The sequence below is a fragment of the Hipposideros armiger genome, unplaced genomic scaffold (assembly GCF_001890085.2).
Source record: "Hipposideros armiger isolate ML-2016 unplaced genomic scaffold, ASM189008v1 scaffold_64, whole genome shotgun sequence".
In the NCBI taxonomy this organism is placed as follows: Eukaryota; Metazoa; Chordata; class Mammalia; order Chiroptera; family Hipposideridae; genus Hipposideros; species Hipposideros armiger.
Genome location: NW_017731414.1, coordinates 1451834 through 1465200, shown reverse-complemented (window position 1 = coordinate 1465200; position 13367 = coordinate 1451834). Strand labels below are relative to the sequence as shown.

General features: G+C 58.5%; 1 protein-coding gene across 7 annotated transcripts in view; it reads right to left on the bottom strand.

Annotated features, from left to right (window-relative positions):
• KCNN1 (potassium calcium-activated channel subfamily N member 1) overlaps positions 1-8895 on the bottom strand; it is a 29726-nt gene extending 20831 nt beyond the window's left edge. For 4 of the 7 annotated variants that reach the window (XR_002123920.1, XM_019641799.1, XM_019641800.1 and 1 more), the window contains exon 1: positions 3167-3369. Coding sequence is in view for 3 of the 7 variants with exons in the window: in XM_019641799.1 (XP_019497344.1) it covers positions 3167-3328 (162 nt within the window). In the remaining 4 variants the exon portion in view is untranslated. Of the gene's footprint in view, positions 1-3166; positions 3370-6988; positions 7105-8585; positions 8602-8849 lie in introns of those variants that run through there. The other 3 variants (XM_019641802.1, XM_019641804.1, XM_019641803.1) reach the window with 2 other exon arrangements.
• Between the last annotated feature and the right edge of the window lie 4472 nt (positions 8896-13367).

The window sequence follows — 13367 nt, the reverse complement described above, 5'->3', positions numbered from 1 at the left end:
TGGAGTTCTCTCAATAAGCCGGGCAGCGGCGGGCAGTGGGCCAAAGTGTTGTCCCCTTTAAAAGGCCAGGCCCGCACATGCTGGGGGCTCGCTGTGTGCACAGACAGGATATCTCCCCAGCCCTGAACCTGTGCTCAGCAGGTGACAGACGTGGAAACTGTCATGGCAGGACATGCTAAGATGAGCTATGCTGCTGAGCAGGAATGGGCGACCTTGGCCAGGGTGCCCATCCCTGCATCGCAGGTCCACCTGCACCATTGTCTGGCACCCCCCAGACTGGGTCTGTCCCGCTCACTACATGTCCTCAGACACTGGTGCCAGCACACAGAAGGAGCCCGAGAAACATTCCTTCCTATGGCAAATGACCTCATGAGTCTTAGAACTTGTCCCTTCCTCACTGCTCTCACCCATCACATCAACCAGGCTCTGGCCACCTGTGGTCTGACACTTCACAGTTTATAAGGCCTGGTCTTCTGCTGGTGCAGCACTTCACAATTTATATGGGCTGGTCTCCTGCAGGCCCAGTACTTCATAGTTTATAAGGCTTGGCCTCCGCCGGCTTAGCACTTCATAGTATCTATGGCTTGGCCTCACGTGGGCCCAGTACTTCACAGTTTATATGGGCTAGCCTTCTCCAGGCCCAGCGCTTCACAATTTATAAGGCTGACCTTGGCCCTGATCTCTCTCGCTCCTCACAAACATTTGGGTACCACTCTTCTCTTGGGCTGGAGATCCTGCTCCCTACCTTAAGGGCCACTGGCTGCTAGGTGGGCAGCTTATCACCAGAACACATGCACAACAACCCCAAACCCTGTCCTCATCTAGGGATCTAGGAAACCATAAGCACCCCTCCTATCATCCCTCCTGAAAGTGCAGGTCCCTGCTTGAGGCTCTTGGGGGCACAGGAAGGAGAGGAGGGTGGCCTGGCAGCCAGGACTGGGAGTGGGTAGGGGCCTTGCAGACGACCTTCGGAAATACACTGATGAAGATGCAATTTGAGGATGTGACTCAGCCGCCCGATGCACAGGCCAAACTCAGCCGTGTGTCAGCCATGCTCCTCCTAGCCTGGCAGCCTCATCCTAAGGTGCCCTAGGTGCGGTGGGGGTGGGGAGGACTGGTGGCAGATAGCTTCCTTGAGAGCAGAAGGGTGGATGACATTCCTGGTGCCTGTAAAGTTAATGTGCATCTAGTGCTTATTGTGGTCAGAGTCCTTTTAACAGAATTATCACATTTAATCCCCATTGCCACTCGGTGATGCAGGTGGCGTCCCTGACCCCATTTTATAGGTTCAGAGAGGTTTGGTACTTTGCCCAAGGTCACACAGACAGAAGGCCAGGAACTAAGTCAGTGCCAACAGGGGGGCAGTTGGTGGTTGGACCTGCCTGGCTTTCTCTTGACAAGCCATTATCTGGAGAGGGAAGCAGCCTGGCCTTGCCCTTGTTGGGCCTCAGAGCTCAAGGCTCAGGCATGGTGGGTGCCCAAACTCTCCCATGACCTCAGAGAAAACAGAATGACAGAGTGGCTTGCCTGAGATCCCATAGGAGGTGGCAGCAGCCTGTTTCTAAAGGCTGAGTGGAACTAAAAGGACCTGGGGACAAGAGACCCCACCCCTTTCCAGATCTACCTTACCCTCCCCCACTGAAACCTGGCCCTAAAGCTAGGGTCCCTGGGATCTGAGGGAATTCGCAAAGAACCTGAAGCCCCTCTGAAAGCCAAGGTTTGGGTATCCATGAAAAGGTGCATTTTTTTTCTGGGTGAGGCCTCCCAAGTTCCCCAAGGAGCTCCCCTAAAAGGCAAGGAACACCCTGTAGGCTGCATTCAGTTTTGAGGGACCCTGGGATGGACAAAATTGTCAAATGTGTCTGGGACACGAGACCTTGGTTCCCTAAAGGCCAGGGTGGGGGGATGAGCAGAAACCCCTTCCATGCCATCCCAGGAGACACTGTGGGAACCTTGTGGGCCAAGCGGGACAGGAGATACCCAGGAGAACTCATGAGGAGCTGAGAAAGGTGGGCAGGTGGCAGAGAGTAGGGCTCTCTCTCACTCAACAGGAAGACAAAGAAACTTAACCAGACCCCAAAGGCCCTCCCATGAGCCCTTTTACAAATGACAGGTTGGTTGCAGTGACTTCCAGAAGGGACTTTTCAGTATCCCAGCCCCTCCTCCACTGTTTCTTCAGTAAAGGGGCTTCTTGGTACCCACCCAGCAGGGTGGGTGGCTGGCCAGATCTGAGTGGAAAATCTTAGCATGTGGCTGGGGGTATACCTGTTACGGTGCTGCTGACTGATACCACGCTCCGTCCTTCGAGCTGAACCAGGAGAAGGTGCCCCCTGCCCTGTCTATCTCCAAGGCAGAGGCCCCTATGGGGCAAAATGCCCAACCCTCTGCTCCCAGGAACCACACAGCCAGGGCAGCACATGGTGGAACATTTCAGAATGTGTAGGCAAGTCGTGGGTCATGTGTCCCTGTGGAGGGTGGGGAAGTACCCCAGGACACCCCCATTCCAGCACTTTTGGGGCCCTATCTCTGCAGGGTGGACAAGCTTAGCTTGCCCTCCCGCCCCATGGTCTGCCTGGTGCGGGTGCAGCAAGGCTGTTGGCTGACCTACGTATCCCCCAGGTTTTCCCATCACCACCCATCAGAGACCTGCCAGCAGCCAGCAGGGTGCAATTAGCCCTGCCCTCCCAAGGCTGCCTCCACCAGTGCCCTCCACACTGCTCCATCTCCATCAGCGTCTCCCACTCAGCCCCAGCCTCCAGCACTCACATCTATGGGCCGCCTACAGGACAGCAGGGCAGTGCCCTGTGCGGGGTACCCCGACTTCTGTCAGGGAGAACTGGTCTCCCTGACCCCTGCAGGGTTGCCCCTGACCACTGGATCCAGGGGCCAGGGCAGAGGGTCTCCTGCCTCTCATTCCCGTCAGTCCTGGGTCACTGCCTCCACGGTGAGAGCTCCCCCCACCATACCTATGGAGTTTGGAGACTCACTACTCTGCACCCCAAAAAAGAACCCAGCATCCTCCCCCTCCGCGATGGGGGTCTGAGACTCGTCACTCACCTGGGCAGTGCACAGACACATTCCCCTCCCCGTGTCCCCTGCCCCAAACCACGTCCCCCTCCTGGACTTGCCTCCCTTCCTCGGCGCCCCTGCCCATCCCACCCCGTACCTGCGGGGCTCGACTCGGGCAGGCGGACGAGGCTGGAGGGGACAGGGTCCCGCGCGGCCAAGGACCCCCAGGCGGGGGCCGGGAGCGTAGTGGGGGCGGGATGAAGCGGTGGGGCGCGGGGCCCGGGGGTGGTGGGGCGGGAGGCTGCAGCGGTGGGCGCATCCCCCGCCGCCCTGTGCACGGGCCGGACCGGGGGGCGAGCGCCCGCCCGGGACGGGAGAGGAGGGGGCGGCGCGACGCGGGCGGCGCTGCCGATTGGCTGAGCCCGGGTTGGCCCCGCCCCCTCCGACCCCGCAAGCACCGCCTACATTTAAAGATCCCTCATTCCCCTAGCCGGGTTCGACCCCCCACCGCATTCGGCGGGTCCTCAAACTCGCCCTCTTGCTGCGCGCGACGGAGGGGACATTAGCCAAGCGACAACTCCTGCCCCTGACAGCCCTCAGGAACTCCTAGCCACCCCTTTCCCAAAATTATGTCCCCCAAACTCCAGTCACCCCTCAACCTTTGTGAGCCACACGCACTTGCTGAGGGGACAACTCCGCAAAGCAACTGGACACCTCCTTCCCAAAATGACCTCCTCACAGGTCTGCTCCGTGTGGGGGAGTCTTGGGATGGGAGAGCAGAATGTTGGCAAGTGCCGGGTGCCTAGGAGTTGGGCCAGGGGGCTTCCAGGGGTTGAGGGGTGCCTGCTGGGCATACCGTCTAAGGCCACCTTCTTTGGGACTCTGCTTCCCACCCCAGTTCTAACCCCCCAAACCAATGCCAGGATGGCAGGACAGCAGGAGACTAATTTGGGAGTCCCCAAAACCGTGTCATTTTTCCCTGTCACCAAGGCTGTCCTTGGGCAATTCATTCATTCAACATTAATGATAACTGCAGGGAGCCTTGGGGACCAGGTGGTGGGGAACCCTTCCCTCCTCTTCCCCCAGGCAGCCTCACAGCCTCAGCCTCACCCTGTCCCCACCTGGCTGGGGGTGACTGAGTCTGGTTCTGTCCCTCCAGCCTGGCAACTCCGGAAGGCAGCAGCTCCCCCATCTCTCTCCGAGCCCCACATCTGTTTTCTTCCTGGCCCTGAGCTTTGTACCAGGTCAGGATCTGTTTTGTTTCCTCTGCCACCCAGAAAATAGCTGGACCGAATGAATGAATAAGTGGACAAATGCTTGGGCAGGGGATGGTCCTGTGGGCAGGTGATGGTAGGGTGGTCTGAGCAGGGCCAGGTGATGGCCCAGGGTCAGCAGACTCTTGTCCCCTCTTCTGAAGAGCCTGTTCTTCATCCCTACCTGTCCAGGACATCCCAAGGAAGGCCTGGCGGTGGTGACAGTGCCCAGGGCTATCATGGTCTAGAAGTGGAGGCCTGGGGGCCACCCATCCCCTGCTGTCAAGGGTGTCAGGAGTGGGGTTTTGGTGACTGTAAAGGGATCATTCTCTGCCATGCACCATCCCTCCTGCACCCTCCTATCCACTCACCAACCCCACCCAAGCCTCCCATCTCCCCTTAGCCATCCCCACCTCGGCCTTTGCACTTACGGTTTCCCAGACTGGGTCACTGGGGGCTCTTTCTAAAACAACGATGAAGCCACCCACATCTCCCTCAGCATATGGCACACATCACTGCACCACACTCAATGCCCTGCCAACATATGGGTCCCTGTCCCACGACAAGCATTCACGCTGTGCCCATGGGCTGACCCTGCACTGCACAGGCTGCTGTGGGGGCCCTGCAGCATCTGACAGTTTCTGAATTCAAGTCCAACGTGTAAACATTCAGAAATTCACAAATTCACACAAGCACCGGAGGCCCTTCCAGACCTCCAGCTCTGCCCAGGCCCCACAGGCTCTGTACCCACCTTCTTGTCCTGGAAAGACCCTCTTTCCCCTTTGGGTTCACCTGCCCTGAGGGATCAGGGACCTCCTTCAAGGAGTCGAACTTAGGATAGTTGACCTGGTGACTGATCAACCTCCTGCCCAAGTCTGCCCTGCTGCCTGCTTGGACCTCACCCTACAGAGACAAGGCTGGCAGTGGTGGATAGGGATCAGGGGTGGACAGAGGTAGGGCAATGGGTGGGGGCCACCTGGGTCTCCATTCCCAACAGAGCCCCTTAGCCCACAGTTGGCTGGAAGAGACCCGAAGATGGTCTGGTGCCCCAAGACTCACACCCCCAGGAAATAGCTTGCAGACCAGGTAGGGGAGAGGCTGGTAGCTGAACATGGAGCCCCTCTTCCAGGGGCAGTGAGCCAGGGTGTGGGTGCAGGAGAGCTGGGAGACCTCTGGGTCTGAGGGACCCAGAGGCAGCAGTCTGAGCGGGGGTGACCTGGGCAGCCCCTCCAACACACCCAACCATGCATGCACAGAACTATCAGCCCTATCCTGGGTCTAACTGATGGCTGCCTAAAGGGAAGCTAGACCCTGATTCCCCTGTGAGTGTGGGATGGCAGGGTGGGGAAGGTATTCATTCAACTCATTCATTCGTTTGTTCATTCGTTCATTCATTCATTCACATATCCACCAAGCTCCTTCTGCGTCTGGTGCTAGAGATACCTAGTCTGAGACAGATACAAACCTGCCCTTCTTGGAGATGAACTTCTGGAGGAGGGGGACAAACCCTCTCCAAATCAGAATTCTAAATACATAAAAGTATTAGAAAAAGATCTGATGAAGTGGGGAAAAAGTAGGAATGGGGATGGGAAGACTTTAGCTAAGGTGGTCAGAAGAGGGAGAGAAAGCATTCAAAAGGGGCCCAGGAGCTGGCCCTGAAAGAGCTAGGAGAAGGGTACACCTGGCAGAAGGCATTGCAAGGGCACAGGCCCTGCGGTGGGACCAAGGAGGGCATGTGGGAGGAAGAGAAGGAAATCAGTGGGGCTAGAGGGAAGGGGCAAACAGGGTGGAGTAAGTCAGAGGGGGGCAGTGGTCCCACCAGGCGGGCTGTGTATGGGATTCTGAGCAGAGCAGAAGTTATGTAGGGTTAAGCCCCCTAAGGTCCTGGGAATTGTTGGGGCAGGACAGGGAACAGAGGCAGGTGTCCCAGAGGGCTTGTTCCTGGGTTATCCAGATTCAGGAACTTGGAGAAGCTTCCTTTATTCTATCAGCATTTATTGAGTGCCTCCTGTATGCAAGCCTTGTACCCTGAGGTGGGGATACTATGGTGATAAAGGCGCGCGCGCGCGCGCGCGCGCACACACACACACACACACACACACACACACACACACACACACACTCCAAACAAACTCCAAATGAGGCAAGGGAGGAGTGGGGAGGGGCCGCACCTGGCACTCCCTGGTCCTCCCCATGGGCAGCCCACTGAGCCCTCAGTCCCTGCTCTAGAGGAGGAAGTAGGACTGGGAGTGAGAGGCAGGCAGGGAATCAGCTCTGTCATTAAGCATGGAGTCCCCACAAAGCCACTGAGGTTGGGGAACTCCTGCTACAACCATGGAGCCCTGCCCTGGACTTTCTTGTCCATTCAGCTGGGGAAAGAAGGAGCAAAGGAGCTGCTCCCTAAGGGCTGTCTCCAGGGAGTGAGGCCACAGGAGCCAGCTGGTGGAGACTGGGGGTCGGGCCCTTCAACCTAGTTCAACTTCCCCTTCTGCCTGTGTGACACTCGGTAGGTGACCCAGCCTCTCTGAGCAGGTTCCCTACCACCAGTGACCAGAGAAAGTGGACAGTGACTCTGGGGGACTCTAAGCATAGTCATCATCATCATCATTACTATATTGTTAGTAATATTTCAAAGGTTGGCACTTTTTCTTAAGTCACCAGTTTTTCTATCCTGCTCCTGGGCCATCCTCACCCCCAAAGGTAACCTGAATCTGGGATTCACTCACCCTGGGGTGAAGGGGTCTTCCTGACAAGCCAGCACCAAAGGGCCTGTCCCCTTCAGTCCTGCTGTGTTACCACTTGGCTGGTGGGGGGCTGTGGCCACTTTTCTTTTCCCCTTGACCTGTAAGGACCAGACATGGGTGTGAGGCGGAGGCAGGGCCCCAGGAGGGTGGGGTACAGACAGTTCCCACACTGCAATGGCCTTTACAGCATATCTGCACTCTGACAAGTTTGGTCACCTTGTAAATTTTAAGGAAACTTAAGATGGGTGGCTATGTCTGTCCAGTGGGGCCCTGTTTACTCCCTCAGGCCCATCAGCGAGGCCCTGTGGATACCTTCTCCCTTGCCAGGCCCCCATCCTGGAGGCTCAACCTCTTTCCACTGGACACTACACCCTAAAGACTATCTGCCTTTCCCCATGCTGTTTCCTGTCCTCCCCCTATGCCCTCCAACTCCTTCATCACGGGGAGAGCTGAGTGGGTGAGGCTGGGACAGGTGTGAGGATGAAGGAATCAGGGATTCCTGGTTCCACCAGCTCTATTCTTGGCTGCCTCCAAATTCTGCCCCTGTCCACTGCTGCCTTGGGGCCTGTAGCTCCCTTATGGAATTCCCTCTGTTTGTAGAGGATGGCCTTCAGAGTCCCCATATGAGCACACAGTACCTGTCCTGAAGGAGAGAACAGAAGGGAACACAGAGCAGTCCCCCAGTGGGAAAGGATGAGGAGGCATGGCCAGACCCCAGAATGGGACTGAAGGGGAGACAGAGTCAGCTGTGAATGTCCCAGCTGCTCTTTCTCTCAGCAGGATCTGGGGTGGGCCAGCCAGGGGAACTTTGGAGCTGACTATGACCCTGGGAGGGCAGGGGGCCAAGGTCATCCACCAGGCAGGTGCATCAGAGTGGAGATTATTCTACCAGCTCACGATGCTCTGGCCCACCCATCTGGAAGTCTCCCTTACCTCCAGGGATTTCCTCTGGGGTCTTCAGCAGTCTAAGGTGGCTGGGGGTAGGGGGTTAGGGAAGACTAGAGACCTGGGAGCATGGAGGAGGGAGCCAGGCCAGGGACTTCTCCACTCAGTCCTGCCTGGGGCTCCTGCCGGGGTGGAGAGACTTGAGGAGAGTGAGGAAACCTCCACCCACCCCACCCCCAGTTCCAGGGCCCCCAGACAGGGCCCTTGCACCTGCAGTTAAAGGCAGGGAGCAGAAAACCCTAAGGCTGACACTCGTCAGGGTCCTGGGGTTGGTAAGTCCACCACAAACCCAGCTCAGCCCCCTGCCCAGCTGGGTGACCTTGGGTAAACGCTAAACCTCTCTGGGCCTTGGCCCTTCTCCAAGTCAATGGGCGTGGGGGGCGGGGAGGGAACAAGCTTATGGAAGAGAGCAGAGTCAGCTCCCAAGCACAGTAGGCTGGCAGGTGTGTGTGTGGGGGGGTGGTTCCTGTCACTCTGCCGCGGGGCCCTCACTCTGCCGCGGGGCCGGGGAATCCTGCCACACACTGGGAGAGAGAGAAAAGACTGGGGGGTGGGGTAGAAGGGGGCAAGGGGGCCAGTCCTTCCCTCCCCCAGCCCCAACCAAGGGCTGCATGGGAGGTCTTCAGGTCCTCACCTTCACCCCGGTGGGGGGATGTCTCTGCACCACAAATTGCAGGAGCGGGAGCCCCCTCCTCATAAGGGTATGGAGAGGGGAGGTGGTCTGGAGCTGACTCGAGGCTTGGTGTTAGCGGGGGACGGAAGGGGTTTCCCTCTCGCAGCTCCCCCTTTGAATTCCCCGAATCGGGTACACCCCGACTGATGCGCCCACCACTGAGAAGGGGAGCGCCGCTGGGACCTCCGCCCTGGACCCCCGAACCTCCCCCTATTGCCTACTCACCCGCCAGAGACGACCGCCGCGGCCGGTGCCCCGCGCCTGGCCGGAGCGCGAAGGCAAGTGCACGCCAGGGCAAGGGCGTGAAAGCCGGAGGGTGTGCGCGCGCCGCCGCAGAGCGCCCCCTCCCCGTCGTCCCGGGCCCCGCCCCACCGCCCCAGAGAGGGCGCCCACCCCGCGCAGGGAGAGGCCACAGAGCGACCACCGCTCTAGGGGGAATCCCCCTCCATGTCTCCAGAAAGCCCCTCCCCGCAGGGGCGTGCCTGCAAACCTCGGAGAAGATGTTCCAGCAGCTGGGGGGACCTTCAGCCGCCTCACGACCAAAGCGCACATTTCACAGATGGGGAAACTGAGACCCAGAGAAGGGGAGCCCCGGGCCAGGGTCCAGCGCCCCATCAACACAGAATACTGCTGTCCCCTCATTCTGGGGGTCACTCTCCGTTGTCGGAGGAAGGACTGGAGCCAAAGAGTGAGGGAAAAGCAATTAAGCATCCTCCCACCCTGAGAGTTCTGGGGCTGGGGGTTCCCGTGGGAACCGGGAGGCCTCGGACAGCTGGTGACGTCGCCTGGGCTGAAACGCTCTAGTAAAGGAGGGGGGACCCCCCGGGTGGCCAGAAAACAAATCACAGAAAACTTCTGTATGTCATTGTTGGGCCGTGAAGTCTCCCCTCTGCCAGCACCATTGGGGGACCCCGCTGAGCGTGAATGGCAGAGACCTGGGCGGCAGATTGTGAAGGTCACTGTCAAATTAGAACAATGTGGCTCCCAGGGGCTGAGGCTCTAGAGGATGGGGTGGGGGAGCCCAGGGCTCAGCCCCTCCGGTGACCTTGGTCCTGCCAAGGCTGCTCTCTGAGCCTCAGTCTCGCTTTAGCAACTGGACAGCGCCCACCACTGGGGTCCTTCCAGCTCTGGGGAATATGTGGGGCTGCCGGCTATGTTTTGCTGTTCTCCTTCAGCTTCCCCCGGACCCCAGGAAGCAGGGCGCCCTCCCAGGTTATGGAGTTCTCCCCACGCCGCCCTCTGAACCCCACCCACCTTTTGCCTTGGCCTGGAGAAAGGGGGGTTTCCTCTTGGGAGCCAGAAGGCTTCTACAAGCCTCCATCCTTTTTTGTTGTTCCCCCCTTTCTTCCATTCATTCTAAAAATAGCCCTCCTCATCCACCCCCACCCCCACCGATGCCAGGAGCATCTCCTAAAAGGTAATGTGCTCCCCGGGCAGGGTCCGAGGCCGGGATTCCACAGCGCAGGGCGGGCTGGGGTGGGGGAAAACTGGGAGCTCATCCTCTTCCACTGAGTGAGATGGCGCTCAGAGGGTGCCGCCAGCGTGACTGACTATCCGTGCGTGGAGGGAAAGAGAACAAAGGGGTGGAGGGGGGCGGTAGGAGGGGAGGCTAGGGGTCTGCATCCTGAAGGCACAGGGGAAAACTGGGAGTACCGCAGACTCAACAGAAGAGGTGCCCCACCCAGCATCTCCGTGAGTGTGACTCCCCACCCGTGGGTGTAGGCTGAGGCCCCGTGCCTTGGTCAGAAACAGCAAGGGACAGTAAGGAGCCAGCAGTCACAGAGCACACATCATTGGGGGTGTCCCTGGCCTTGAACCCCCACAATTGCCCCGTGGAGTCCCCAGAAGGCCCCTCCCAGTCCCACAGTTCTTCTCCCCACTGTCTCCCCCCCAGTCCCTTCTCCATGACATAGACACAGAATTCCATCCTCGCCCATGTGACCAGTGGGGTCCCTACCAAGAATAACCAACACTGCCCTCCTTGAACCAATAGGACCCTGAGTCGCCCCCTCTTCAAAGTCCTGCATGGTCTGGCTCCTACTCCCCTTTGTTCCAGCCCTTATGCTGTCTCTCTGGACCACTCACCATGCTCTGGACATGCCCAGTGTTTGTCCTAACCAGCCCAGCCTTAGGGCCTTTGCATTTGCTGTTCCTTTTGCCAGGATCATCCTTCCATGGCTCTCCTCACCTGCTATTGTCTTTCAGAGCCTGGTCCAATGTCCCCTCCTGTCTAGAGTCCTCCCTTCTCTGGGCATATCACACTAGTTTCTTGTCCTCAATTCCTGGTGTGGTCTATTCACTTAGTCACCTTGTTTCCCAGGGGATGTGGGACCCAGTGCAACTTGGACCTGGCTGATGAGAGAAGGGGGCCACTCTGACCCAGCACCACCCCAGGAGCTACCTAGCTCCAAATAAAGGGACAGCACCACCCAGCTAACTGCCCTGGAAAGCAGCCGTAGAACATGGGACGAAAGATCCAAGACCTGCTTCTGAAGGGGCATTGCCTAGGACAGCGAAATTGAAAACACCCACATGTTCCCCAGGACCACTTAGCTCATTTTCAGAATAACACACCGCTGGGAAAAATGACCCACAGGTACCAAGTTCCTGGCCCGATGAGAGGAAACCAGGCAGGAGAAGCAATTGTTCAAGTGTTCCCATGGCAAATTAGTATGATGAGCAAAGCTGAGAAGGGGAGGAAGGGAGGTGCTGGGGACAGCCTAGGGCCAGGGGCCCTGGGGCTGACTTTCCCCCCTGCTATTAGTTTTTCTGTAAATGTTATTATCTTACGCTTTTGAAACCAAAGGGAGGGACAAAAGGAAAACTGCTCTGTTGGAGGGTACAAAGGCTCAGAGAGGGCATGTACCCCCATGGGACAGAAAACACACCTCTCCCTGTTGAGAAATCAAACACTCCCCCCATACTTGCCTCCCTAAAATTACCTTCAAATGTTTTTTCCAGCAACTACTATATGCTATGTGCCCAGAGATTGAGGGGGAAGCCTGGCAGTTGGGGAGGAAGGTCTTGGGGTCGCAGGCCTAGAGCAGGGAGCCCTGGAGGTTCCAGGAGGTGATGGCGTTGGGATGAGCAAGAACACAACACCTCAGCAAGGCCAGGCCAATGGCTGAGATTTGGGAGGGGGTGTGGGTTAAGGGAAAAATTAGGCCCCTGAAGGTGCGTGTGAGCGCCACGCCATTGCGCATTTCACTGCCTGGCCAGGACTCAACCTCAGGCTGGTGTTGAAGGCCAGGAGGATGGGAGATGGCACAGGGAATGGCGCGGGGGGTAACCGGCATGCTGGGCTGTAGGGAATCCGGGAGGTGAGAGACAAAACAGCATCATCCGCGAGGTCCCCATTGCTTTCAGAATGGCTCAAGGGACAGGCGATGTGGGAGAAGGGGAGGAAAGATGGGTGGCCCCACCAAGATTAGGGGTAAAATACAGGGCATGGAATGGGACATACTTATAATAAAAAAATGATATTCGTTGTTTATCTGAAAGCTAGGTTTAACTGGGCGTCCTGTATTTTTTTTCTTTTCTAAATCTGGAAACCCTAGGCCTGGATCTTCTGGGCAAGCAAACCTGGCTGGGGTACGGGGAGCTCCAGAAGGTGTCTGTCCTCTCCCCCAGCTTCCCAGCCAGTCACACCCACAACACCCGTGCCACCTTCAATGGACTTCTCTTTGTCTCCCTCACATTGTCCATGTTCTTTAACTGCTCCCCAAAGATCTCCTCCCCCCCCCCGTTTCCTTTGTTGTCCTCCTCCCTTTAAGCCCTCTCCCGGCCCCTCCTCCTTCTGCACCCCTCTCCCCATCATCCCTACCCTGCGCGTTTCCCCCACCTCTTCCCGCACCCACCCCTCCTCCACAGCCCCTCCCTCCGCGTTCACCCCGTCCCAGTAGCCCACCCTCTCCTCTCCTCCCCAGCCAATCCCCCCCGGCACACAAGAGGGAACCCCGGCCACAGAAGCGGAGCTCCACGCAGGCGCAGAGCCGCCCGGCTTCCCTGAGGCCGCTGCCGCCCCCGCATTGCGGACAGCGCGCCGGGTTGCCACGGCTACGGCGAGGGCCGAAGTGGGAACCTCGGGAAGACCCTGCTCTCGCTCCCTCCCCCGCCACCTCAAAAGCGGACACCACTCCAGCTTGAACCGGTTTCCCCGCCCCGCCCCCAGTGCGCACTGCGGCGAGTGAGGATTCCCTGGCCCACCGGCGGGGGTCCGGCGGGTGTTGACACATGCGCGCTGGGCGCGGTGTTCCCGCCCCGCGACTTGCGTGCAACGGGAAAGCCCTGGCGCGTGAAGGGAGCACCGCCGCGCAGGCGCAGTGAGCCCTCGGCGTCCCCGCGGCTCCGCCCGGTCGTCCAGGCAACACGCGCGGGGAGGGTTGGAAGGGTACGGAACTCCCGTCTCACGCCCCCTCCCGCGCACTGCGGCGAAGCCAGGGATTCCCTACTGCCTGCGCGCACGCGCGGGCTCGGGATTCCGCGGGAGCGAAGTCGGAGAGAGAAGGGGCTTCTCTGTGGAAGGGAGCAGACGTTATTACCATCATCTTTATGTCTGTGGAATGACGGCGATCCTTTCGGCTACTGTCCTGAGTTTTATCTTTACTCTCTGGTCCACTGGCCGTCCCCATACAGGTCCGCAGCAGAGCTCGCTGATCACAGCTCCAATACCCTTCCTCCTGTACTCACACTTGCCAGGGCTCCCTATCATTCTGGCGTAACGCCCCATTCCTCAGCCTGGAG